We start from the raw sequence: 24,927 nt of genomic DNA on the forward strand, positions 1-24,927 counted from the left end.
ATTCTGGTGCATCTTCAACACCTTCTCCAGACAGTGCCACCACTGTGACTGTGACTACAGAGTCTGGTGCATCATCAACACCTTCTCCTGACAGTGCCACCACTGTGACCGTGTCTACAGATTCTGGTGCATCTTCAACACCTTCTCCAGACAGTGCCACCACTGTGACTGTGACTACAGAGTCTGGTGCATCATCAACACCTTCTCCTGACAGTGCCACCACTGTGACCGTGACTACAGAGTCCGGTGCATCTTCAACACCTTCTCCAGACAGTGCCACCACTGTGACCGTGACTACAGAGTCTGGTGCATCATCAACACCTTCTCCTGACAGTGCCACCACTGTGACCGTGACTACAGAGCCTGGTGCATCATCAACACCTTCTCCAGACAGTGCCACCACTGTGACCGTGTCTACAGAGCCTGGTGCATCATCAACACCTTCTCCAGACAGTGCCACCACTGTGACCGTGTCTACAGAGTCTGGTGCATCTTCAACACCTTCTCCCGACAGTGCTACCACTGTGACCGTGTCTACAGAATCTGGTGCATCTTCAACACCTTCTCCAGACAGTGCCACCACTGTGACTGTGACTACAGAGCCTGGTGCATCTTCAACACCTTCTCCAGACAGTGCCACCACTGTGACTGTGACTACAGAATCTGGTGCATCTTCAACACCTTTTCCAGACAGTGCCACCACTGTGACTGTCACTACAGAGTCTGGTGCATCATCAACACCTTCTCCTGACAGTGCCACCACTGTGACCGTGACTACAGAGTCCGGTGCATCTTCAACACCTTCTACAGACAGTGCCACCACTGTGACCGTGACTACAGAGTCTGGTGCATCATCAACACCTTCTCCTGACAGTGCCACCACTGTGACCGTGACTACAGAGCCTGGTGCATCATCAACACCTTCTCCAGACAGTGCCACCACTGTGACCGTGTCTACAGAGCCTGGTGCATCATCAACACCTTCTCCAGACAGTGCCACCACTGTGACCGTGTCTACAGAGTCTGGTGCATCTTCAACACCTTCTACAGACAGTGCCACCACTGTGACGGTGTCTACAGAGGCCACTGCATCTTCAACATCTTCTACAGACAGTGCCCCCACTGCGACCGTGTCTACAGAGGCCACGGCATCTGCAACATCTTCTACAGACAGTGCCACCACTGTGACCGTGTCTACAGAGGCCACTGCATCTTCAACATCTTCTACAGATGTTGTCCCCACTGTGACAGTGTCTACAGAGGCTGGGACATCTTTAACATCTTCTACAGACAGTGCCCCCGCTGTGACAGTGTCTACAGAGGCTGGTGCATCTTTGACAACTTCCATCGCCAGTGCCACCCTGGTGACAACTCCTACATCTACTACAACTCCTACTGACACCAACACCCAGATTACAACTACAACAGGAACTGGTGTACCTACTTACAGCGTCACTCCTGGGAGAACACCTACAGAGGCTAGTTCATCTTCCACAACTCTGGCTGGCAGCACATTTTCAACAGTTGTTTCTGGCACCTCCTCACCTGTGTCTACTTCTAGCCACTCTAATCCTACAACAACCTCTGCTTCCTCCACTTCTGTAACCTCTAAGGTTGTCACCACCACGACTTTCTCAACCTCAACAGCCGGAATAAAACCTGACACTCAGAGTGCTACCTCCACCACAGTCCCCACTGTCTCTAGTGCTATACCAGGTAAGTAATTTCTGAATTCACTTTTTTAAAACTTAAATTTCTTTTCAATCTACCCCCTTTGTGGTTTTCTTCTTAAACTTTTCTCATTCACTTCTTATGCTCTTACTTGTTTTCCGCTAAATAAAAACCTCTGCATCCTATCACTCGACCATTTATTTCTCTGTTTGTCTTGATGCTTCTTTCACTAGAGCCACTCTTCTGTACAACGCAGTTTATATCTCTGCCTGGACACCTTCAATCCCCAGTAAGGTGTGCACACACCCTGTTTCTTCCCTTTTATACTCTGCAAGTGCCTGTCCCGTTGCATTTTATATGCTATAATTTCCTTAGCTTTGTATCTTTCATTTGCACCTTTACTTATTTTAGAGAGGTTTTTCTCATTGCTTTTGCACATCCTTAAGTGCAAAGTTTTGTTTTGTTTTTGCAGGAGGATGTTGTCAATAATATTCACATGTGGCTTTGGCCACTGTCTCTCTACCACCATTCACTTTTATTTTGTTTTATCTTATCCTCTGAGCATCACCATAGACGCAAAAGAAGGTTCACTTTTATCAGCTCTGAACTCTACCTCCATGTCATTGAATGTTCATCCTTATAGCTCCTTCTCTTCTCTCTGACTCACAAGATTTCATTCAGCTCTCTTCACTCTGGTTAGAATGAGAAATGCCCCACTCCATACCTACTGTTATAATACAATATACCGTTATACCTGTCAGTATTATTATCAGATTAGGGAAGAATATTTGGCATGCATTAAAGAAAGTACAGCAGGCCCTCGAATAACATTGTCTCATTCAATGTTGTTTTATTATAATGAGATGCCATAGTAACTTAACTCTAGTTTATATCAATCAGATTATGGTAAAATTGGTTTCATTATATATTATTTCACTTCACAGAACCTATTGAGGATGTTAAGTGAGGACTTACTGTATACCAGTTAAAATACTTGAAAGCTTTACTGATTTAAATTAACTATAGATACGCTCACAGACATATGACCTGTGTCTGTCCAGGGCACTGCCCAGTCTGTCTTGAATTGATAAAAATGAAAGGTGGTTTTTCAGCTTTTGGCTACTGCATTTTCTCGGGGCTTTGTGCATTCTTCCTCTGCTGTGTTCTGCTTTGCCTGACCTTTCTATTATGTGGCTTTGTTCGCTGGTCTCTCTCCAATGTGTCTTTGTCTTAGTGAATCCACTCTGGTTCTCAGGGGATGAGCTGAGCATCTTCAGAAAGGATATCTGGACCTTCTGTTCCCAGGAAGCCCCACAGGTGTTTCATAGCGAATGCCAGGTGGATGCATGACTGCTGAGCCCAAAGCTAATTTTGGTCTCTCCCTGATGGCAGGTGGTCCCCTTCTGTCTTCCCCCTGTCCCCCTGTCCCCCGGAGGCTGGCTTTCTCTTTAGACTGTTGGGCATTTGGGAACACACCCCAGAGGCTGCTTGTGCTGCTATGGAGAAGCCTAAGGTTAAGCACTTGAATCAGGTCTGAGCATTCTTCAGTAACACACGGGGAAGGGAGGGAGAGAGAGAGAGAGAGAGAGAGAGAGAGAGAGAGAGAGAGAGAGAGGTCTTCCATTCTTCCAGAATGTCTTGTACCAAAGGCTGTAAACATAAACTGTGCGATGTGACTGTCATGGGTGTGGCCCCTGCTCTCTGACTCTGGTGATGGCAGACCAGGAGGCAGAGGTAGGGAAGGCCTTTGTAAAGTATTTGCACACCTCCTGTGCCTCCCCAGAGGAACCATACCTCAAATACTGGTCTTCATAGGCACAGATCTTTTTTTAAAAATATATTTTATTGATTTTTTAACAGAGAGGAAGGGAGAGGGATAGAGAGCTAGAAACATCGATGAGAGAGAAACATCGACCAGCCGCCTCCTGCACACCTCCCACTGGAGATGTGCCCGCAACCAAGACACATGCCCTTAACCGGAATCGAACCTGGGACCCTTCAGTCCGCAGGCCAATGCTCTATCCACCGAGCCAAACCGGTTTTGACGGCACAGATCTTTTTAAGAAAAGCCAAAGAGAACAGAGCTTTAGATATTCCAGGTTGGTTGGTATAGACATTTGAGCATTGTCTATAACCACTTCCTATGTGTTTAAACTAAGTCTACACTCCTCCCTCAAACTCCATGTTCCAGCAAATAAAAATGAGTCATAAACACTCACAGTGGCAAAAACTTCCAGGACAAGCTCTTCTGAAGCAGGCGTTGAAGGGACAATGCCATGCTTATTCCCAAGCTTGGCGGATTCCAGGTTGGTCAAGTCCCCCTAGGTTCTCCCAGTCTCTGTGTCTCTTTTTCTCATCCTCAGTCTTGATTGTGTTGCCCCCATTTCTTGCAACACCAGGTTTTTCATTCCTTGATTTTTAGGACTAAAGTAAAGTATGCTGGAAATAGGACTCCACAGCCAGGTCAACTCTGCTTCCAGGTGGAACCTTAGCCTCTCTCCACCTCACTTCTCTCATCTGTAAAGTGGAGATGATACTGTCCTGTCCATCTGGGGATTCATGACAATATCAGATTAGAACATGTCTGTGAAAATATGTTGAAAGCTATAAAGTACTATGCAAATATGTGTGGTTACGGTGGGCCTTTTCCTTTCAGTCCCATGCTACAACGGAGGGACATGGAACGGAAAGGTCTGTGAATGCCTCCCTGGCTTTGGAGGAGATCAATGCCAGCACAAGACCCCGATCTGCCAGAACGGAGGCCGCTGGGATGGGACCAAGTGTGTGTGCACCAGCCTCTATCAGGGGCCGAGGTGTGAGGATGTGATCACAAGCATTGATATAAGTGATATAAGTGAGTAAAACTGCGGGGCCCTTTCTTCCCAAACCCTGGGCCCCACGTTCATGCTGGGCACCCATTCCTGTTCCTCCTTGGCCAGGAATATAGCCTCTTTCTGGGGCAACCATTTTATCCAGTGGTAAGAAAGTAAAAATATTTAATAAATAAATAGATAAAGAAGGTATCATTTGGAACAAAATAAAAATTTGGTACAGAATTTTACCAAAGGATATACCTAAAATAAGTGAGTATATGATGGGGCAGAATGCAAGAAGTGTATAGAATTCTCTAATCCTTTATAATAAAAGGCTAATATGAAAATTGTCCCCTCGGGAGTTTGACCCACCAGGAGTTTGACTGCTCGCTATGACATGTGCTGACCATCAGGGGGCAGCATGGAATGAAGGAAGGCCCTGGCCAGCAGCGGGCAGCCAGGGGAAGGAAGGCCCTGATTGGCCCTGATCGCCAGCCAGGCCTAAGGACGCTACCCGTGTACAAATTTCATGCACTGGACCTCTAGTCCTATATAATAAAGAGCTGATGTGCTAATTAGACTGAACAGCAGAATGACCATCCAGGCGACCTTCCGGAAGAAGCCAGGGCTGCGAAGGTCTGCAAGGGCCGAGCCCCTTGCACAAATTTCGTGCATCGGGCCTCTAATAGAATATAAGACCCAACATCCCCTGGACTCCATTCAAAAGCCATGAAGTTTACAGTGAAGCCCCTCTCTCCAGGGATACTCTGGTGATAACTGAGTGGGGATTGAGGGTGGGGGCCCAAGCTACTCTTCCACCCTAGAGGTATGAGTCTCCTTGGTAGGGAATTCAGTGGGTGCTGCCCTCAATAAGTGATGCTGTTGTCTGACCCCCTCAGAGCCTCCGGAGGATGTCTCTGCCCAGGTTGAACTGTCTGTGACAGTGACCAATAAGGAATTCACCGAAGAGCTAAATAACCGGTCTTCTACAGCGTTCCTGGATTTCGAGAAGACATTCACCCAAGAGGTGGGCCTGGGAGAGCAAGTCCCCATTGCTACTCAGATCTCCCCAGGGAGGAATCTCTAAGTGTTAAGAAAGTAGATGGCCAAAACCGGTTTGGCTCAGTGGATAGAGCATCGGCCTGCGGACTGAAGGGTCCCAGGTTTGATTCCGGTCAAGGGCATGTACCTGGGTTGTGGGCACATCCCCAGTAGGAGATGTGCAGGAGGCAGCTGATCAATGTTTCTCTCTCATCGATGTTTCTAACTCTCTATCTCTCTCCCTTCCTCTCTGTAAAAAATCAATAAAATATATTTAAAAAAAAAAAAAAAAGAAAGTAGATGAAGGCCATGCTACAGGTGTGTGAGTTTCTCAGCTCACCATTTCCTCAGGGCTTGCCAGGGAGGGAGGAGAAAGAGGAAGCAAGAGTCCACCAGGAGCCCAGGGGTTGGGCTGGTCTCTGGGAAGAGACCACTTTGTCTGGGCAGTGCGCCTCTGTCAGCTGGGGATGGGGGCTGGGAGATGCTGCATGTCCTTCCTCTGCCCTCCTGAGATTCTACAGCAGCGGTTCTCAACCTGTGGGTCAAGACCCCTTTGGTGGTCGGATGACCCTTTCACAGGGGTCGCCTAAGACCATCCTGCATATCAGAGATTTACATTACAATTCGTAACAGTAGCAACATTACAGTTATGACGTAGCAACGAAAATAATTTTATGGTTGGGTCACAACATGAGGAATTGTATTTAAAAGGCCAGAAGGCTGAGAACCACTGTTCCACAGAAAGGCTTAGAAGACCCCCAGGGAGGGCCCCTGGGATAACACAGTGGCCTCCTTGTCTTTCAGATGGACAAAGTTTATTCCGGAATCCCTGCATATGCAGGAGTTAACATCACAGAATTGAGGTAAGTATCTGGAGTTCCTAGGAAGAAAGTCTATGGACTGGAAGCTATACTCATAATTATAAAGACAATTGTAACTATGCCCTCAATATTAGTCTGCTAGGGCTGTCGTAACACAATATCCCACACTGGGTGGCTTAAACAACAGATATTTAATTCTTATGGTTCTGGAGGCCGGAAGTCCAAGATCAAGGTGTCAGCAGGTTTGGTTTCTTCTGAGGCCTCTCTCCTTGTATTGCAGACAGTTGCTTTCTTGCTGTATCCTCACATGATCTTTCCTCTGTTCATGTAGGTCCCTGGTGTCTCTTTGTGTAACCAAATTTCCTCTTTTTTAAAAAAATGTCTTTATTGATTTTAGAGGGGGGGGGGAAAGGCAATCGAGAGAAAAACAAACGATTGGTTGCCTCCTCCTACATGCCCCACATTGGGGATCAAGTCTGCAACCCGGGCATGTGCCCGGACCCGGAAATCAAACATGCAACTTCTTGGTGCATGGATGATGCTCAACCAACTGAGCCACACTGACAAGGGGAAATTCCCCCTCCTTTAAGGACACTGGTCATATTGAGTTAGGGCCTACCCTATCAACCTTATTTTAACTTAATCATTTCTGTAAAGGCTCTATCCCCAAATATAGACACATTGTGAGGTAGTAGGGGATTATAGATTTGGGGGAAACACAATTCAGCCCATAAAACCCTTTAATAATTAGAGTTTCACATACATTTTCCAATTGAAAGCTCATAACCACCCTGTGAATGAGGTCAGTTAGGCTGTTCCCATTGTGCACATGAGAAACTGAGGCTTAGAGAGATGCAGTGAGTTGCTTGAGGGATCGTTTGCAGAGTGGTAGTGCCAAGACACCAAGACACCAGAACGCCTGAGGCTACAACTTGTGTGATGGACACCCCATCAGTCTTGATTGATGAAGCCAAATAACTTCGCTTGTAAAGGGAAACACCCAGGAAAAAAGGCATCCAAGTCCACAGTTGTCCTGTCTTCCCTTCCACTCACCTAGGATAGGATTTCACGCCGCACACACAGAATTATTACACTGTGATGGACGCCAATTTTATGAAATCGTTTGGGACACAAGGGAAATAGCCTTTCTCATGGTTTACAGAGTTACCATTGATAATTTTCAAAGGGAACTTATAACCAAAAAAAAAAAATTGTACAAAAAGCACAGAAAAAGACTGTGTTTACCAGCCTTCATTATTCTTCCTCCCTCAATCCTGTCTGACATGAAACCTTTTCTCTCACACAAGAGAGGCTCTCCCAGGTAGGACCAGGGGGTTCCCAAGCCCCCCTCCAGGTTGCATGTGCAGCAGGTGCCAGGGCCAACCTCAGGGTAGGGCATGTCTGCTCTTCAGCCGCTCAGTCACCCTGGAAGATAATAGCACTGTTTTCCTTCTGCCCCTAAAACTCCCCAGGACTGCATACATTGACCCTGTAGGGCTCCCTCTTTTGCTCCTGGGATGGGGGTGGCGGTGGGGGCTCTGTAGTGCCCATCGTCATCCATGTACTTCACCTGTTCCTCAGTCTCTCAGGCAAGAGAGGGAGGATGGGCTCTGTGGACCAGGCACTGAGCCCGTGCCTTTATGGTCCTGCCTAAAGGCATCACAGGTTTCGTGTATCCCACCTCCTTAGACAGAGGAGGGCTATGAGGGCCATGGGAAAGCACACAACAGGAAAGTGATTCTTGCTCAGAGAGTGGGGCACTGGGAGCTATGGAAAAGGAAAGGAAGCAAAAAGAAGCTATGAGCATGTCTGGGATGCTGGCTTCTTCTAAATCTTGAACAGGAAGTAGGAAGAGACTTTTGACTAGGATTTTAACCTTTTAGGTATCAGGGACTCCTTTTAGAATTGACAAATATTTGTGGGAGTAGAAAAAATGGACACATGCACCTTGAAATTTTTACATACAGTCTTAAGAGGCTCACAGACCTCCTGCAGCCAGCCTACCACCTAGAAATTAATACATCCCGTAGGAGTCTTTGGTGCAGCCTCCTCCTCTGTGGCTGATGACCCCTTATGGATACCTTGCCAGCAGCTGCCCAGTCTCCTGCTTAAGTACACCTTAAGGATGATCTCTTCCATGGTGCCATCTTCATCTGTCCATCTTCATCCCTGAGCTCTCCCCGAGGCGTCCACCTTTGTAGACAGCCCTCTTAGGCACAGGTGATATGGGTCCTAGAGCGACACACCTAGCACAGTGCCTGGAATGGAGCCTTCACCCAGTAGACATTGGGTCTTCATTTTCAACCGTCCTCTCCCAGCTCTGCCTTCCCATGGAGGCAGAGAGGGCAAAGCTCGCCTGGGGAAGGGGTTGGAGAGATGAGCACCCATTAACACCCAGGGGGGATGACCAAGGATATCTTTCTCTCTCTCCTCAGTCCTGGCAGCGTGGTGGTGCAGCATGACATCATCCTGCAGGCCAAGTTCAGCCCGGAATACAAGGAAGAGTTTAAGAAGTTCACCCAAGAGATAGAGAAAAAAATTATGAATGTAACTCAGCAGCAAATAATGAGGAATAATACCTGCACAAGTAAATTCCTAGGCTTCTGGGGAGGGGCATGAGGCCTTCAAAGAATCTTTAAGCTTTGAGATGCCTGGGTTGGGGGAGGGGAAAGAGGCAGATGAGGGAAGCAGGAGAACACTCATAGAACAGGAATCAGTCCCAAAGCTTGTCACTTGGACTGGCAGATGCCAAGAGGGGCTCTGAAAGGAGATATGCAGAAGCAGGTGTGCAGGTGGAAAACGAGGAGGAGCCTAACTTATTACCCAATGTAGATGTTTCTTAATGCAATGAGCATTTTTGGGGATGTTGGCCAAGGGTGGAATGGGAGAAGAAAGACACTTGGAGAATCATGGTTCTGGAGAGTTGGATGTGAGGCTACTATTCCCTCTTTGCAGAACTGATTTCCACCTCCCCCATCACAGCCCCATGCCCTCCCCCACACACACCTGAGCCGCCTCTAAACAAGCTCATCAGGGACTTTGTGTCTCCTTCACAGCCCAGCTGTGCTTCAATACAACTGCCACAGAGGTGAAAAACGTTTCGATAACCCAATACAACCCTGAAGGTAGGTGGCCCAGGGGCTTTGGGGAGGGCGGGGGGAGGCAGGCAGCACTCCCAGACTCTTGATCATGTGTCTCCATGCCTCCTCAGAGGTCTGCCGGGAAAGGGCTGGGAAAGACTTGGCTAAATACTTCTTTGTGGAGTACAAGGACCTGCAACCAAACTGCATCAACCGCTGCATGCCTGGTTTCAAAGCCTCCATGGACTGCCACTTCGGGACATGCAAGCTGGAGCGCAGTGGCCCGAAGTGCTAGTGAGTGTGCCACTGCCTCACCTCAGGCCTGCTCCTCTCCCCCCCACCCCCCACTCCCACCCCTCCCTCACTCCTCAGTTTGACCTGGAGGCCAAGGTCATGGGGTGAGTCCTGGACTTTCCTAAATGCAGCCAACCACAAAGGACTTTCATGGACAGAGCCTCAAGGCCAGGTCCAGAATGGGCTGGGAGCGGTTCAGTTCCCTGGGAATGTGTGTAGTGAGGCTGAGGACAGTGTCCAGCTCTGAGGAAGCAGAAGGAAGGCCCCAACCTGGGGAAGCTCCCAGTCAGATGGGAGGACAGGGCCTTGCTTCCAGGGAGAGTTCAACATCCCCTGCTGGTGAAATGGAGATAGAAGTCCCACCTACATGGGAAGGGTGGAAAGCCTGTAAAAATCAAGGGAGGAGGAACGAAAAGAAAGACGTTGCCTACTGAAACTAAACCAGAGAGAGCAGCTGGAGCACCAGGTATGGGGGAAGGAGTCACACAGATGCAAAGGCCTGAGTAGCTATTCTGGGAAAGCCTCCTGGCAGAGGAGTTTACAGGTTATCGCAGGGAGGAGAGGAACAGAGCGTAGAAAGGGCGCCTTCGGGGAAGAGGAGTTGCTTCAGAGGTGTTCTGGATCTGGCCTGGGGGATTGTCCTTCCCCGTAGAGGGGGAGGCCGAAAACAAAGCTGATTAATGTGTTGGTGAAAGGGTCTCTGTTGGGTCCTCAAGTTCCTGGGTGTAGCCCGGGGAAGCCCGAGTTGGGCCAACTGTTTTAGGTCTTGGGTTGCAAAACCTGAAGGCCTAGAGCTGGGTATTAGGACTATTTAAGCCCCCCCCCCCCCCAAGCTGGACTTTGCCTCCATTCATCCCCTCAGGCCGCCTTGCTCTGCATCCCCAAAGTCTCTTCTTCACCTTCTCATTAAGCACCCACGGGGTCAAGGCCAGTTTTGAGGCTGGGGGACTGCAGGCATTGGTTGGCCCTGACTCTGAATGACTCCCTCTTCCCACCTGCACCTTTTCTCCATCTCAGCTGCCTGAACACAAACACTGACTGGTACAGTGGGGAAACCTGTGAGGTTAGCACCAAGAAGAGCCTGGTGTACGGGCTCGTGGGGGCAGCGGGCGCAGTGGTGCTGGTGGCCCTCGTCATCCTCCTGGTGTTCGTGTTCCGCTCCAAGAGAGAAGTGAAAAGGTAAGCCGCTGCCGCTGCCTCTTCTGTTTGCCTGCAGCTCCTCCTCCTTTTCTGATCCCCCTGCCTTTAATCATTTTATCCTTGAGGTGGACAGAACCAGTCCTCCCCATTCTCTACTCAAAATGGGATCTCCTGGTGTTTCTATCAACAGACAAAAGGCCAAAGTGACTGAGTTGTACAACTGGCATGAGGAGGATGGTGGACCAGCCCCTGGGACCTTCCAAAACATTGGCTTTGACATCTATGAAGGTATTGGAAATTCTCAGTGCGCTAAAAATATCTCAAAGTTTGGAGACACACAACTGAGGCATGCGGGAGGGGCTTGAAGGAGCAAAAGGTAAAAGCATTTTCATCTCCAAAACATTTGGTTCCTCATCTGCAACCTTATTTCCACCACTGGCTCCTGCAAGGCCCTGGATGGGGCACAAGTATGGGCACAGCATCATTAGACCAGGGGGAGGGGCGTCTCAGGTTATTTGATGGTCATAGATTTCTCTGGAACACAAAGCTGTGCATATGTGAGCACAGATAAGCACCTAGGAGTAGGGAACCTCACGGACATGTGGCTTATGGCGCAGTAAAGAGATTAATGATAGATTTTGTTAGGTTAAATGTACATGTTTAAATGTCTAGATTCTAGAAGTTGAGTCTTTAAAGGAAAAATGGAATGAGAATATTTCTTAAAATTGCCTTTAAATTCTAAAGAAGGGGAAAATTGGAATGAGGAAAACATTTTAGTCTAACCACAAAAAAGCAAGAAAAGGGAAACAAAAAAGGGAAAGAGTATGACAAATAGCACAAAATAAGATAGAAAATAATCCAACCATCTCAATAACTATAATAAATATAAATGAGTTAAACACACCAATTAAAAGAGTAGGTTCTTAAAAATCTATTCACTGTGGGTGAAAGGCACATATAAAATACAAGCACAGAGTCAGGATGAAAACAGGAGTATGGAGAAAGACAGAAGAGACTAATACCAAAATAGCTGTTGTTCTATATATAGCTATTTCATTGTGGCAAATAAACTCTAAGGCAAAAAGAATTACTAGGGATAAAAAATGATCAATATCTACTGGGAAATTGTTTAGTTTGTTAAGAAAGTATAACAAGTCTAAATTGTGAGTCCTATTAATACAGCTTTAAAATATATAAAGCAAAAATTGACAAAACTACAAGTAAAAATTGATTACTTCACCAACATGGTGAGATTTTTTTAAAAATTTCTCTTAGTAATTGATTGATCAAGCAGGCAAAAAAATCAGTCAAGAATATATAAGTTTCATATAAAATAAATAACAGCCTTAATATAATTTTTATAGACAGACTGCATTCAACAACTAGAGAGTATACATTCATTACATGAGTCTATGGAAAACTTGTAAGAATCACCACACACAAAGCCAGAAAAAATTCTCAATAATTTTTTTCCTTTCCTTTTTTTTTAAAAAAAATATACTTTCATTGATTTCAAAGAGGAAGGGAGAGGAAGAGGGAGAGGGAGAGGGAGAGGGAGAGAGAGAGAGAGAGAGAGAGAGAGAAGCATCAAGATGAGAGAGAATCATTGATGGACTGCTTTCTGCACGCCCCCTACTGGGGATCGAGCTCGCCACTGGGGCATGTGCCCTTGACCGGAATCGAACCCAGGACACTTCAGTCCGAAGGCCAATGCTCTAGCCAGTGAGCAAAACTGGCTAGAGCTCAATAATTATTTTAAAGTTATTTAAATCAGACTGTAGTATATGACTACAATGCAAGTGAGTTGGAAATCAATAACAAAAAATATTTCTGGAAAACAAAAACACAAATCCTATATCTTTGGAAATGTCCTTAAAGTTTCTAAATAATTCATGGGCCAAAATGTAAAGACCAAACTCACTGTGCACATAGATACAAAGATACCAAACAAAAAATTAGCACACCAAATCCATCAGGTATAAAAACAAAACTACCTGAGTTTATTCTAGAAAACAGAGTTAGCTGAAGATTAGAAAATCTATGTATAAATTCACTACATTACCAGAATAAGAAGAAACATTCATCACCTCAATAGATGCAAAATAAAAAATTTAATATATGTCTGCTCATCAGAAAAAGTCATCCCATTAGAAATAGAATTTCCATTTTCTGGTAAAGGCATCCACACAAACACACAAAAATTATTCTCAATGATAAAACATTAAAAGTCATTCACTTTACCCAGGGGTTAAATTTTTTTTTTTTTTTTTTAGTCCTCACCCAAGGATATGTTTTCCATTGATTTTTTTTTAGAGAGAGTGGAAAAGAGAGAGGAGGGAAGAGAGAGAGACACACACATTGAGAGAGACACATTGATTCATTGCTTCCCACATGCACCCCCACTGGGGCTAGGGGTCCAGCCTGCAATGGAGGCACTCCCTTTGACCGAAAATAAAAGCATCAATCCTTGGGTCCACAGGCTGACGCTCTAACCACGTAGCAAACCAGCCAGGTCAGCAAACATTTTTATAAAGGGTATATTTGGGGCTTGTGGGCTATACGATCTCTGTCACAGCTACTCAACTCTGCTGATGTAACATGAAAACAGACATAGACAATATATAAGTGAATGAATGGGTGTGGTTTTGTTCCATTAAAATTTTTTTCACCACTTAAATTTTTAAAAAATTCTTAGCTGTGGGACATATAAAAATAAGTGGCAGGCTGGATTTGGTTCACATGTGGTAGTTCGTCAATTCCTATACTGAATCAGGAGCAAGTCACAGATGTCTTCTATCACCAGTTCTATTACTTATTGTCTTGGGTGTGCTGAACAGAATACTAAAAAAAGAAAAGTGTTTAACGATTGGAAAGAAAAATATAAACCTCTCATTTGCTGATGTGATTGTCTTACGTAAAACCCAAAAGAACGTTAAATCACTAAAATTAACAGAATTTAGCAAAGTTGCCAGATATAAGATCAATTTTTATAAAGTGAATTGCATTTCTATGCATCAGTGACAAACAGATAATCTATGTAATAAAAACCCAGTGGTCGTAACACCATAATGACCAAAGACCAGTCACCAGGAGGTGCATTGATGGGTCTCAGGGGCGGGTGGGCGGGGCCGTGCGGGGAAGAGGGCGCAGGGGAAGGGTGCCCGGCAGGCAGGGGCAGGGACAGGAGCTTGGGTCCCCAGGTGGCCAGCGGAGGTGCTTCTGCCGGGGGTGGGGGCGGGGGGCAGGGGTGCAGGCGGCCAGCGGTGGGGCAGAGGGGGGGTTAAGGGGGGGGAGGTGGCCCTCGGGGGAAGGGCGCGAGCTAGGAGAGGAATTGAGGCAGAAGGTAAAAGCTGTTATGGGGTCCCGCCCTCCCCCACCCCGGGGCACTGGCAGTGTCGGCAGAGGGTCCCAGGGCAGACATGGCCCTGATGGCAGGCTAGCCTAGGGGACGCGTTCGATTTAATCGTGCTCTAGGCCTCTAATGTCATATAAAAATGCAACACCTAGAACTCCTTTAACAAAGGATGTTTAAGACCAAGGAAAATGATAAAACTTTATTTTAAAACATTGGTGAAAACCTATTCGAATAAAAAGCCACTGTTCATGAATTGGGGCAGTCAATATCCTAAAGCTATCACACGGCACCCCAAGCCAGGCCAAAGCTTATTGGACTTCATGAACTTGAGAAGCTGCTGGCAAAGCACTTATGGCTTTTCGTTGTTGAATATTTAAATGTGATTTTTTACATTTTTCGAAAAATCAATGCAGCTTCTCATGTTTGCAAGGACTTTTCAGGTTCCTGTGAAGTGGGGACGTGCTCCTCATCTGGCAGTGGGTGGGACTAAAGGGAGCGATGAGAGCTTGTCTTCCCAGCCATGTGCTTACGTGGGGCTTTCTCCCTGTCTAGAACCAAATAACTCCATCAACCTGGATTCCATCTACAGTAACTTCCAGCCCTCCCTGGACCACATAGACTCTAAAACAAAGGTAAGAAGGGTCTGCATGAGAGGCTCCCCCCCCCACGCCCCCCCCCCCCCCGAGATCCCATCTCCCCTCCTACCATGGTAGGATCTTCGGGAAAGCAACGTCATGTTTAGGATTTGTTAGTCCAGGTGATCATCCAGGCCTACCCTGCTGGAAAACGGCAGCAGGTGGGGAAGAGAGCTAAGCAGCAAGGTGGGGCCCCCCCTTTTAAGACCCTGCTTCAGGCTCAGAGGTTTCCTTCTGCGCTTTTATGTCCTTGATGGCCAAATTATTTAGTTATTTTAATTTTCAAACACCATGAAAGTCAAAATAATAGTGTGATAAATGCTGAACCATTTGGAAGTCAATTGCAAACATTATGACACTTGATTGCTAAGCATATTAGTACACACTCTCAGAAACCACTGGATAATATTCTAGAATAGCATCCAATATCAATTTTTCCAATTATCCCAAGAACATCTCTTATAACCAGTTTTTTTTCAAATGTGAATACCACAAATTTCACTCACTGACTTCTGTTGTGTCTCTTCGGTCTTTTAACCAACTACTGGCTCCTACCTTTTTTTAAATATACAAGGTGGGCAAAACTAGGTTTATAGTTGTTAGTATGGAAAATAATACAATTATTAATAAATAATAATGTAAGAATAAACTCTGTATGTTTCATACTCACAAACGTAAACCTACTTTTGCCAACCCCCTGTATTGGTTTTTGTAAGAGTCCAAGATGGTTGTCTTAAGGAATGCTCCACATTCTGGATTTGTTTAATTATTTCCTTATGATGTAATTTAACATGTCCTTCCATCCTCTGTATTTCCTATAAACTGGCAATTTGGTCAACAGGCTTGATTACACTCACCTTAACCATTTTTGTTAAGCATACATCATAGATAATGGCAATGCATCACCTCCAGGGGTACATAATGTCAGGTTGTCTCACTATGATTGAAGCCAAGACAGGTCACTTAGGTAAGGGATGACAACTTCTCGATTGCCACTTTTATTTTAACTGGGTGGATATTCGAGGGCAGAAGGAATACCCTCAAAATATTCTCACCTCAGAGGAAGTGCGATTGGCTTCAGGCACTGGTTCTCTTCCCTAGAGACAACCTTGTGGGAGAGGTGAACTCCTAGCTAGGACACTTACAAACTGACCTAATTTGGGGGTAAGGGAGAGTGGAGGGAAACTGTTGGCTTGGACTAGGCTCCAATGAATAGAATAAGTTCTAAATTGAATGCTTCCCTTTTCCCAAGACTCTCATGCTCCCAAATTCCAGGTTTCTCATGGGCCCAACCTTCACCTGGTTCTCACTCTCTTTCCAGATAAAAATTCGGAGGCCTGAGGTGATGATGGAATCATTTTAAGGCAAAAGAAATTTCACATGGAGCTGTGGGGTCTGGAAATGAGGAGATCTCCATTCAGCTAAGTTTCATGGAACATTTCTCCATTAAGAGCATTCCACGAGAACATGATAAGAAATAAGGAAGGCTCAACCAGCATGGCTCAGTGGTTGAACATTGACCTATGAACCAGGAGATCGTGGTTTGATTCCCAATCAGGGCACATGCCCGAGTTGCGGGCTCCATCTCCAGTTTGGGACGTGCAGGAGGCACCTGACCAGTGATTCTCTCTCATCATTGATGTTTCTCTCTCTCCCTTCCTCTTTTAAATCATTAAAAATATATATTTTTTAAAAATAAAAGAAATAAAGAAGAAGAGAAGAAAGACCACAGTTCTGAGAATCAAATAGAAACACCGTGGAACCCCCAATGGGCTTGTCATGACCTCAAACGAGTTCCTTCTGCTGTGTCTGGGAAGGTTCTTCGTCCTCTAAGCCCAGCTTCAGCACCAAGGACAGCATTCTCACCAACCGGTTTACAGTGGTGATCCTTCAAACCCTGGCTTGCCTCTCCGTTACAAAAAATATCTTGTAAAATGTATTGAATCACCTCTTCATGAAAAACATGTTTTTTTAATGTATAGCATTTTTAGTATATAAGATTATAATTATTTTTAAAGTTCTTTTTGTTTACAGAGCCTGGGGTTTTTTGTTAGTCAATATAATCATATATTTTACATAACTAAAAACAACACAAGCAATTTTATGAAATGTTTCATGGTTCTCATACCATTTCCAGTCAACACCTTATACAAGCTCCTGTTTCTCACTTGCCAGGCTCTCTCCTCCTCCCCGTCTCTCCTCCAGGATGTAGGTTCGGATGAGTTTGGCCTCAAGATGACAAAAGGGAAATTTGCAGCCAAGAAGAGTACCATCTCTGACCTTCCCTGGCATCACTGGCTGACCGAGGATGCCAAGAAGATCCCACGCACACTCACTCACTCACTCACATGACAGTGGGACCCACTTCCTACTGAGAGAGAACCAAGTTCCTCTGGAAATGGACTCTTTCCACAGATCTGAAGAGATGGAGCCTCGGGTTCTATTTCCTGCTTTCTCATTAGCTGCCTTGGTTAAATTTGGGGAAATCGGATTTGACAGTTGGGACTTAGTCTTGCCTTGTGCTAAATAAGGACTAGGTTGTTGTTAAAATCCCCCTCGTCACTGCGATTTGTAACATTTTTAGAATGCTTTGGTACTATTCCTGCCGCGCAGCCCAGGATTCATTTTGTGCTGGGAGGTCTCTTCCACAGACCACTTAACCGTAACCTAAGAAAGAGCCTATGCTCTGCTGCCCCCTCGTGGACACTTAGAGCACCTGCAGGTACCGTTCGGCAGCTCCCTGCCATTCCCTCCCGACCTCCCTCATTCGTCTTTAGGCTTCACTTGGTTCATTCCCATATTTGCCATAAAATTCCCCAGCCCCTAGAACTGGGTTGTCTTAGTCGGTTCAGTCTTCTGTTATAGAACACCATCGACAGGCTGGCTTAGACACAGCAGACATTTGTTTCTCACAGTTCTGAAAGCTGAAAAGTCTAAGATCATAGTATGAACAGATTTGGCATCTGGTGAGCACCTGCTTCCTGGTTCACAGACAACTGTCCTTTCTCTGTAAACACACATGGTGGAAAGGGCGAGAGAGCTCTCGTGGGCATTTTCTATAAGGGCGCTAATCCCATTCCCGAGGGCTCCGCCCGCATGACCTAATCACCTCCCAAAAGGCCCCGCCTCCTAACACCATCACACTGAGAATTAGGCTTCCATATACGATTTTGTGGTGGAAACACACATTTAGTCTATAGCATGGGCTGAATCAGGTGTCTTTCCTGTCAGAGCCACCTCCCACAGGCCCGGGTATCAGTAGCCATGCGAGGGGGGATTTAAAAGGTCTACTGACCCCACATCCAGCCTGAAACCGTATTACCCGCCTCGGTTCCATCCTGCTCTCTGCTCACATCTGCTCATGGAGAGGAAGACTAGATTCATAGCTGGCCCAGGTCCAACATTGGGTGAGCTGTCCAGCCACCTGGGTGAGCTTGGGAAAGTACCTTCTCTCTGGACCTCAGTTCTCTCAGCTGGAAAAACTGAGTGACCGCTCACCTTGTGCCCAGCACCGTCCTAAGTGTTGTATATTTTAACTCACATATTCCTTACAACCCTGCGGAGTGGGAACTTTCATCATCCCCATCACACAGGTAAGGGAACTGAGGCAAAGAGACATCCAGGAACTTGCCCAAGATCATGCAGTCGGTGGATCGTAAAGCTGAGATAATAAACCAGTCATGTCTGTGTTCCTGACCATCAGGTATGTGCCCTCCCTGTGGGGCTGCTCTTGGGATTAACTGGGTTAGTACATGTAAAGTCTTTGGAACAAAACCTGACTCAGAGAAAGTTCTAGAAAGAAAGAAAACAGTTATTGTTACATCAACTTTTCCCCTCACAATTCTCTCTTTCCATAGCCTTTCTCTTTTAAGTCTCTCCTTCCTCTCCTCTTCCAACCTTAAAATATGGGGGCAAGATGACAGGAAGGCCCCTCCACTTTGTAGAAGCAGGGAAATCTAAATGCACAGAGACGCACAAAAGGAGGTTAGAAGCGGAGACACTAAGACACGGAGAGGGGGCTCTGGCCGGGGCTTAAAAGCAAATAGGAGTTTGAGAACCACCCCTCCAGGCTCACCTCTGGCTCCTACGTCACCCCCAGCCACACAGCTCCAGGTGCACGGCTTCCCCTTTGGCGCTGCCCCTGCCTGGACCATGGGTCTGTTCAGGGCCTCCCCTCTGGCCCAGCAGATCGCCTTGTCTGCTCACAGTTATTCCTGTGGCCTGCCCTCCTGATAATCACTCCTTCCTGCCAAAGCCCCTGGCTCTTTCCCAACTATGCTGTTCACCTGCTCTTTAAAAAAGTTTTTATTGGGGGGAGGGGGAGAGAGAGAGAGAGAGAGAGAGAGAGAGAGAGAGAGAGAGAGAGAAGACATTGATGGAAAAGAGAAAAATTACACCTCCACCCAGGATCAAGCCCCCAACCTGGGTATGTGCCCTGACCAAGAATCAAACCAGCAACCTTTCTATGCATGGGGTGACACTCAGCCAACTGAGGCGCACGGGCCAGGGCTCACTTGCTCTTTCTAAAGCAAAAGCTACACTCCTCAGAGTGGTTTTCAAGGTCCTTGGGATCGGGGCCCACTTCCCTCGTGGCTCCATCTCTCCTCATCTCTCCACCGCAAGCTCTGCTGAAATGCCACCCCCTCCCCTCAGCTGCTTCTTCCGCCTGAAATGCCCTTCCCACCCCTTCCTCTCTCGAACCTGATTCATCCTGCAGCTATAATCCCACTTCCTCCAGGAAAGCCTCTCTGATACAACTCTTCACAATTCATCTGTCTCATCTACGTCTCCCTGTCTTAGCTCAGGCAGCCATAACAAAATATCATATCCTGGGTGGTTTAAACAAGTATTAATTTCCTTGCCGTTTTGGAGGCTGGAAGTCCAAGATTAGGCTGCCAGCAAGATTGTGTCCTGGTAAAGGCTTTCTTCTGCACTTGCGGATGGCCTCATTCTCACCTTGTGATCTCATGACTGCTTTGGGGGGGGGGGGGGGGGCTCTTTGGTGTCTATTTTTATAAAGGCACTAATTCCATCACACCGGGGCCCCACCTTCATGACCTCATCTAACTCCCAAAGGCCCCCTCTTCAAATGCCATCACATTGGGAATTAGGGCTTTGGGGGCAGGGACACAAACATTCAGGCCAGACTACTTCCTAACATTGTTACATATCTTTTTATATCACATTGATAATATTCCCTACATAACTATCCCCCCACCTGGTACACATGGGGCTTTGTTCCCCTCTGTACCCCCATAGCACCTAACACAGTGCCTTGTGCATAGAAGATGCTATTCATGGTTGTTACATTTAATTGAATCAAGATTCATCTCCACAATGTTTTTTAAAGCATCTCCTGTCACATTCATCTCACCCGTCTGTGGCCTTTTTGGCTTGTGTCAACATAACAGAATTGCATTCTTACTTGTTCTCTAATTGTTTCACACACGCTTATCTCCGATCCTTTGGAAAGCACCGGGTTCCAGGCCGTAGAATCTAGCACAAGCCCTGCATGCCCAGGACACTTACATATTCTGGTTTCCTCTTTTCTCCCTTCCTCCCACAGCCAAGCCTCACTCTCTCTAGAAGAGATCAAGACAGAAGAAATGGTCAGCATCGCTTTTTTTCTCCATCCCAGGGGGGCCTGGGTTTGGGAATAAATACAGCATCCTGGTCTTCCTTCTTTTTCTTCCCTGGGTCTTTTCATGTCACTTTCAGTCACCCAAAGACCCTGGGGATGGGACAAGTATGAAATGAGGCTGGAAGTACAAGGGCCATCCCCTGATGGTGAACAAAGACTAATGCTGCTAATTCGTCCTCAGAATGTGTAGAGAAGAGGGAAATGGTTTTCAAAGCATCCTCTAAAACTCAGCCCTCAAACACACTGATCAGAGCATATTCTTTTGCAAAACAGTAAGGGTCTTGGCAATCAGAACCCCAGAGATTTTATTAGATCTGGGAAGATGTGACAATTGTGTTTTGTTGCTGAGGGTGATGTGACTTTGGAGATGGTGTTTAGATGACACCCCTGGGGTCAGGCAGACTTGATTCATCTGTGATGATACAGCAGGCGGGTGGAGGGGGGGCAAGAGGGGGGAGGATGCAGGATGCTGACTTCCTAAGGCAGGCTGCCTGACAAGAGGCAGGGCTCACAGGGAGCCAGGCGGCTAAGGAAATTTACTGTGTGTTGTAACTAAGGAAAATGGATTTGGACCTGGGCGATAATCAGCCTGATTAGCTCAGTGCCTCCTGGAGAGAGCCAAGGTCAGGAGGCAGTGGGGGTGGGAGGACAGGTCAGCCAGCATCAAGGTGGAGCTTCAGGGACTGGGATTGGCTAAGGTCAAGAACAATTGGGGCCCCAAGAAGTGAAGAGAGCAGCAGACTCAGAGAAAACAAGTCTCATACAGTGAGAGTCAGGGTAGGTCAGAGCAAACAGATTAAAGTCTGCAGTTGGCGGGAGGGGGGCGGGGGCCGGGCAGGGGTGCACAGGCATGGGCGAGGGAGAAGTCAGGAGTGAGGGGGAAAGATGGCAGACAGATCTGGGTGCTGGCCAGGTTAAAAACTCAAGATCAGCCATCAGCAGCCCCGTCTCAGGACCCTCAGACAGCCTCTTCTATGTGTGGCAGCCATGAGCAGAGCTCACTGGTGTTGATCTTGGTGGCAGGTCACAGGGTTCTTGTAGAGCAACTGCAGGAACCCCTGGAGGTCTGGCTTGGGGGATAGAATGGCTGTTTCTGCTCTTTCCACCCCCATTCCCATAGGACGAACATGTTGAATCTTTGGGAAAAGAGGGCCCCTTATGCCTGGTGAGGACTGAGTGGTTTTGTTCTTCACAGTTGTTACAGGCCATTGATGGGCCCCTGCCAGGTGGCTTCTCCAGACTTCCAAACTGTCCAGATTACAGTCACAGTCCAACCATGTGTGAGCCCTTGGTAAATGCCAGCCCTGGTGCCAAGCATGCGCATGCATTAATGCATAGCTTCCCACCCTGGGCACTTCAGTCCAGTGTGCCCTGAAAGGGTACAGATCTGTGAAGAAGGGGAGCCCCCAGCCCTTCAACCACTGGCAGGACTGGCCAGAGACTGGTGCCCCTCCCCCTCCTGCCACAGGAAACATGGCCTCCAGTCTGACCACTGCAATCATTTTCACAGGTGCCCGATGAAAAAGGATTGAAAACACACCTTCATTTTGTTGAATTCTCACAACACCCCAGGGGGAAGTACTGTTGGTTCCTTTTTTACAGATGAGGAAACTGAGGAGCTGAAGGGCCAAGTGGCTTGCCTGTGGTCACCTAGCGGGGGCCGGGGGGAGGGGGGGGAGGGGGGGCCGGTGGGGGGGCGGGGGGGCGGGTAGTTTTGCACTGGGCACGCTTAGTTTGAAAGCCCACTATGTGAACAAGCTTTAAGGAAACTCTCTCCCCAACACCAGGTCCAGCATCAACAGTTCATCATCGCCAGCTCTCACCCAACAAGGGCAGGTTGTGGGCCCGGGTAGGATGGGGGCCTCGTTCAGCAGGATCAGAGGCCCTGTTTCTATGCCACAGGGGAGCCCAGATGGAAACCAAAGGGAGGCTGCTCCTGAGTGCTCTCCTGCTCAGGGCTGAGCAGCACCTTAGGGCAGTGATGGCGAACCTGTGACACGCATGTCAGAGGTGACGCGCAAACTCATTTTTTTGGTTGATTTTCTTTGTTAAATGGCATTTAAATATATAAAATAAATATCAAAAATATACATCTTTGTTTTGCTATGGTTGCAAAGATCAAAAAATTTCTATAGGTGACACGGCACCAGAGTTAAGTTAGGGTGTTTCAAAATGCTGACACGCCGAGCTCAAAAGGCTCGCCATCACTGCCTTAGTGCATCAAGCGCTAAAGCTGTTTTCTTTCCATCTTCCCCCCTTACCAGAATGGAGCTGTCTGCACTGCAGAGGCCCATATCGAGAATATTCAGGCCTGTGATCTGGTGCAAGGAGTCAGAGACACCGCTAGATTAGCTGAGGGTTTGCTGCGGCTTCACTCTTAAACCCGGAGGGCAGGCTGGCCTGGAAACCCTGATGGTGAGCTCTTCTCAGGAATAGCCCTGCCGGCTTCGCTGCACCCTCAAAACTCACTCACCAGGCAGCACGTCAAGACCTCTGACACATGCCAAGGAGGGCTAACCCCTATAGTAGTTTCCTAGGACTGCTGTAATAAAGCACCCAAGCAAAGTGGCTTAAACAACAGACATTTATTCCCTAACAGTTCTGGAGGCCAGAAGTCCAAGATCAAGGTGTCAGCAGGGCTGGTTCCTTCTGAGGGCCATGAGGAAGTATCTGTTCCATGTCTCTCCCCTGCCTTCCGGTGGTTTGTGGGCAATCTTTGGTGTTCTGAGGTTTGTAGACACGTCACCCCTGGTCTCCCTTCATCTTCATGTGGTGTCCTCCCTGTGTGCATGTCAATGTCCAAATTTCCCCTTTTTATAAGGACACCAGTCCTACTGAATTAGGGGCCCACTGTAACTCCAGTGTATTGTCATCTCAACTAATTATATCTACAACAACCTTACAGTATTTCCAATAAGGTTACATGCGGGGTACTGAGGTTAGGACTTCAACATGTGAATTGGAGGGCAGGAACACAATTTAACCCATAACACAGCTCTTCTCCTAGAATAGAGGTTCTCTTACTTGGGAGAGGACCAGAATCACCATCAAAGAACCCAGAGGCTGGCCCTAGCCAGTTTTGCTCAGTGGATAGAGCATAGGCCTGTGGACCATAGGATCCCAGGTTCATTTCCGGTCAAGGGCACATACCTTGGTTGCAGGTTCCTCCCTGGCCCAGGCCCTGGTCAGGGCTCGTGCAGGAGGCAACCAATCGATGAGTTTTTCTCACATCGATGTTTCTCTCTGTCTTTCTCTCTCTCTTCCACCTCCCTAAAAAAAAAAATCAATAGAAAAATAACCTTGGGTGAGGATTAACAACAACAACAAAAAGAACCTAGATGCTCAAGCTCTTTGACACAGGCTGGGACCTAGGTGATGCTGATACTCCAAAGTGTGGGCGCTGCTCTCCCGGAGGGCTTTTCATTGGGTGTCAGGTGCAGAGGCCTGAGTTGGTTACACATTTCAGATCACCCTACAGTCAACATTTGAGCCAAGTCTCATCTCTTCTCTATCCGTGCCCACTCCAATATGCTAAATAGATATTCATTATACCTTAATATATTAATGTAGCCTTGAAAGTTATATTGTTCTGTTTTATCTCTGTAAGTATATGAATGCGTTCTGTGGATCTCATCTTTTTCTGTTTCTATTCTTTTAGGGGGGGTTTGTGTGTTAATCCTTACCCAAGGATATTTTTTCCATTGATTTTTAGAGAGAGTGGAAGGGAGGGGGAGAGACTGAGAGAGAAACATCAATGTGAGAGAAATACATCAATTGGTTGCCTCCCGCACACACCCCATCTGGGGCCGGGGATGGAGCCTGCAACTGAAGTACGCGCCCTTGACCAGAATCGAACCCAAGATCCCTCAGTCTTAGGGCTGATGCTCTAACCACTGAGCAGAACCAGCTAGGACTGTTTTAGGTTTTTAGGACCTTTTCACGTGAGAGTTTCTCTAGGAGTTGTATTGCTGGGACATCGGGTTTCCACATATAGCTCTCCAGAATGTCTGTGTCCATCTCCACTCCCGCTGAGGCAGGATAGGAAGAAGCTGGAAAATTGCTTAGCAAGTAGAATGGGGAAACAGACAGAGAGCTGAACAAACTGGCCAAGCAATTTATAGCCAGAAACAGGAGATCACCTCCACAGAGATAGTATCTAGGTCTCAGTAGTGTGTCAGCTCCAGGCCCAGGAAAGCAGCAAAACAAGATGGGCGAGGCCAGGACCAGTTGCAGTGACTAATGACACCCGGCCCTGGCGCTGACCAATGAGTGGAGACCACGACCCTGAAAGGGCGTACTTGACAAACTGATGAATGTTCTGTGGAAACCTTCCCCCAAGACCTTCCCTAAAATTCTTGCAAGAGAGAAATAAAGCCCTCAAGACAAAGGACCCAGTGTGAACAAAAGCATGCCTACACCTTTCCCTTCCCCATCTC

The 24,927-nt window shown here is 47.0% G+C and overlaps 1 protein-coding gene across 1 annotated transcript; it reads left to right on the forward strand.

The window, feature by feature from the left end:
- Positions 1-6,329: 6,329 nt before the first annotated feature.
- On the forward strand, positions 6,330-16,213 carry MUC17 (mucin 17, cell surface associated). The gene is made up of 8 exons (XM_036309311.1): positions 6,330-6,388; positions 8,782-8,933; positions 9,403-9,471; positions 9,558-9,720; positions 10,738-10,899; positions 11,051-11,148; positions 14,768-14,847; positions 16,172-16,213. The coding sequence occupies exons 1-8, from the start codon at positions 6,330-6,332 to the stop codon at positions 16,211-16,213; spliced, it is 825 nt and encodes a 274-aa protein (XP_036165204.1).
- The last annotated feature ends 8,714 nt before the right edge of the window (positions 16,214-24,927 follow it).

Source organism: Myotis myotis, unplaced genomic scaffold, assembly GCF_014108235.1.
Source record: "Myotis myotis isolate mMyoMyo1 unplaced genomic scaffold, mMyoMyo1.p scaffold_m19_p_5, whole genome shotgun sequence".
In the NCBI taxonomy this organism is placed as follows: Eukaryota; Metazoa; Chordata; class Mammalia; order Chiroptera; family Vespertilionidae; genus Myotis; species Myotis myotis.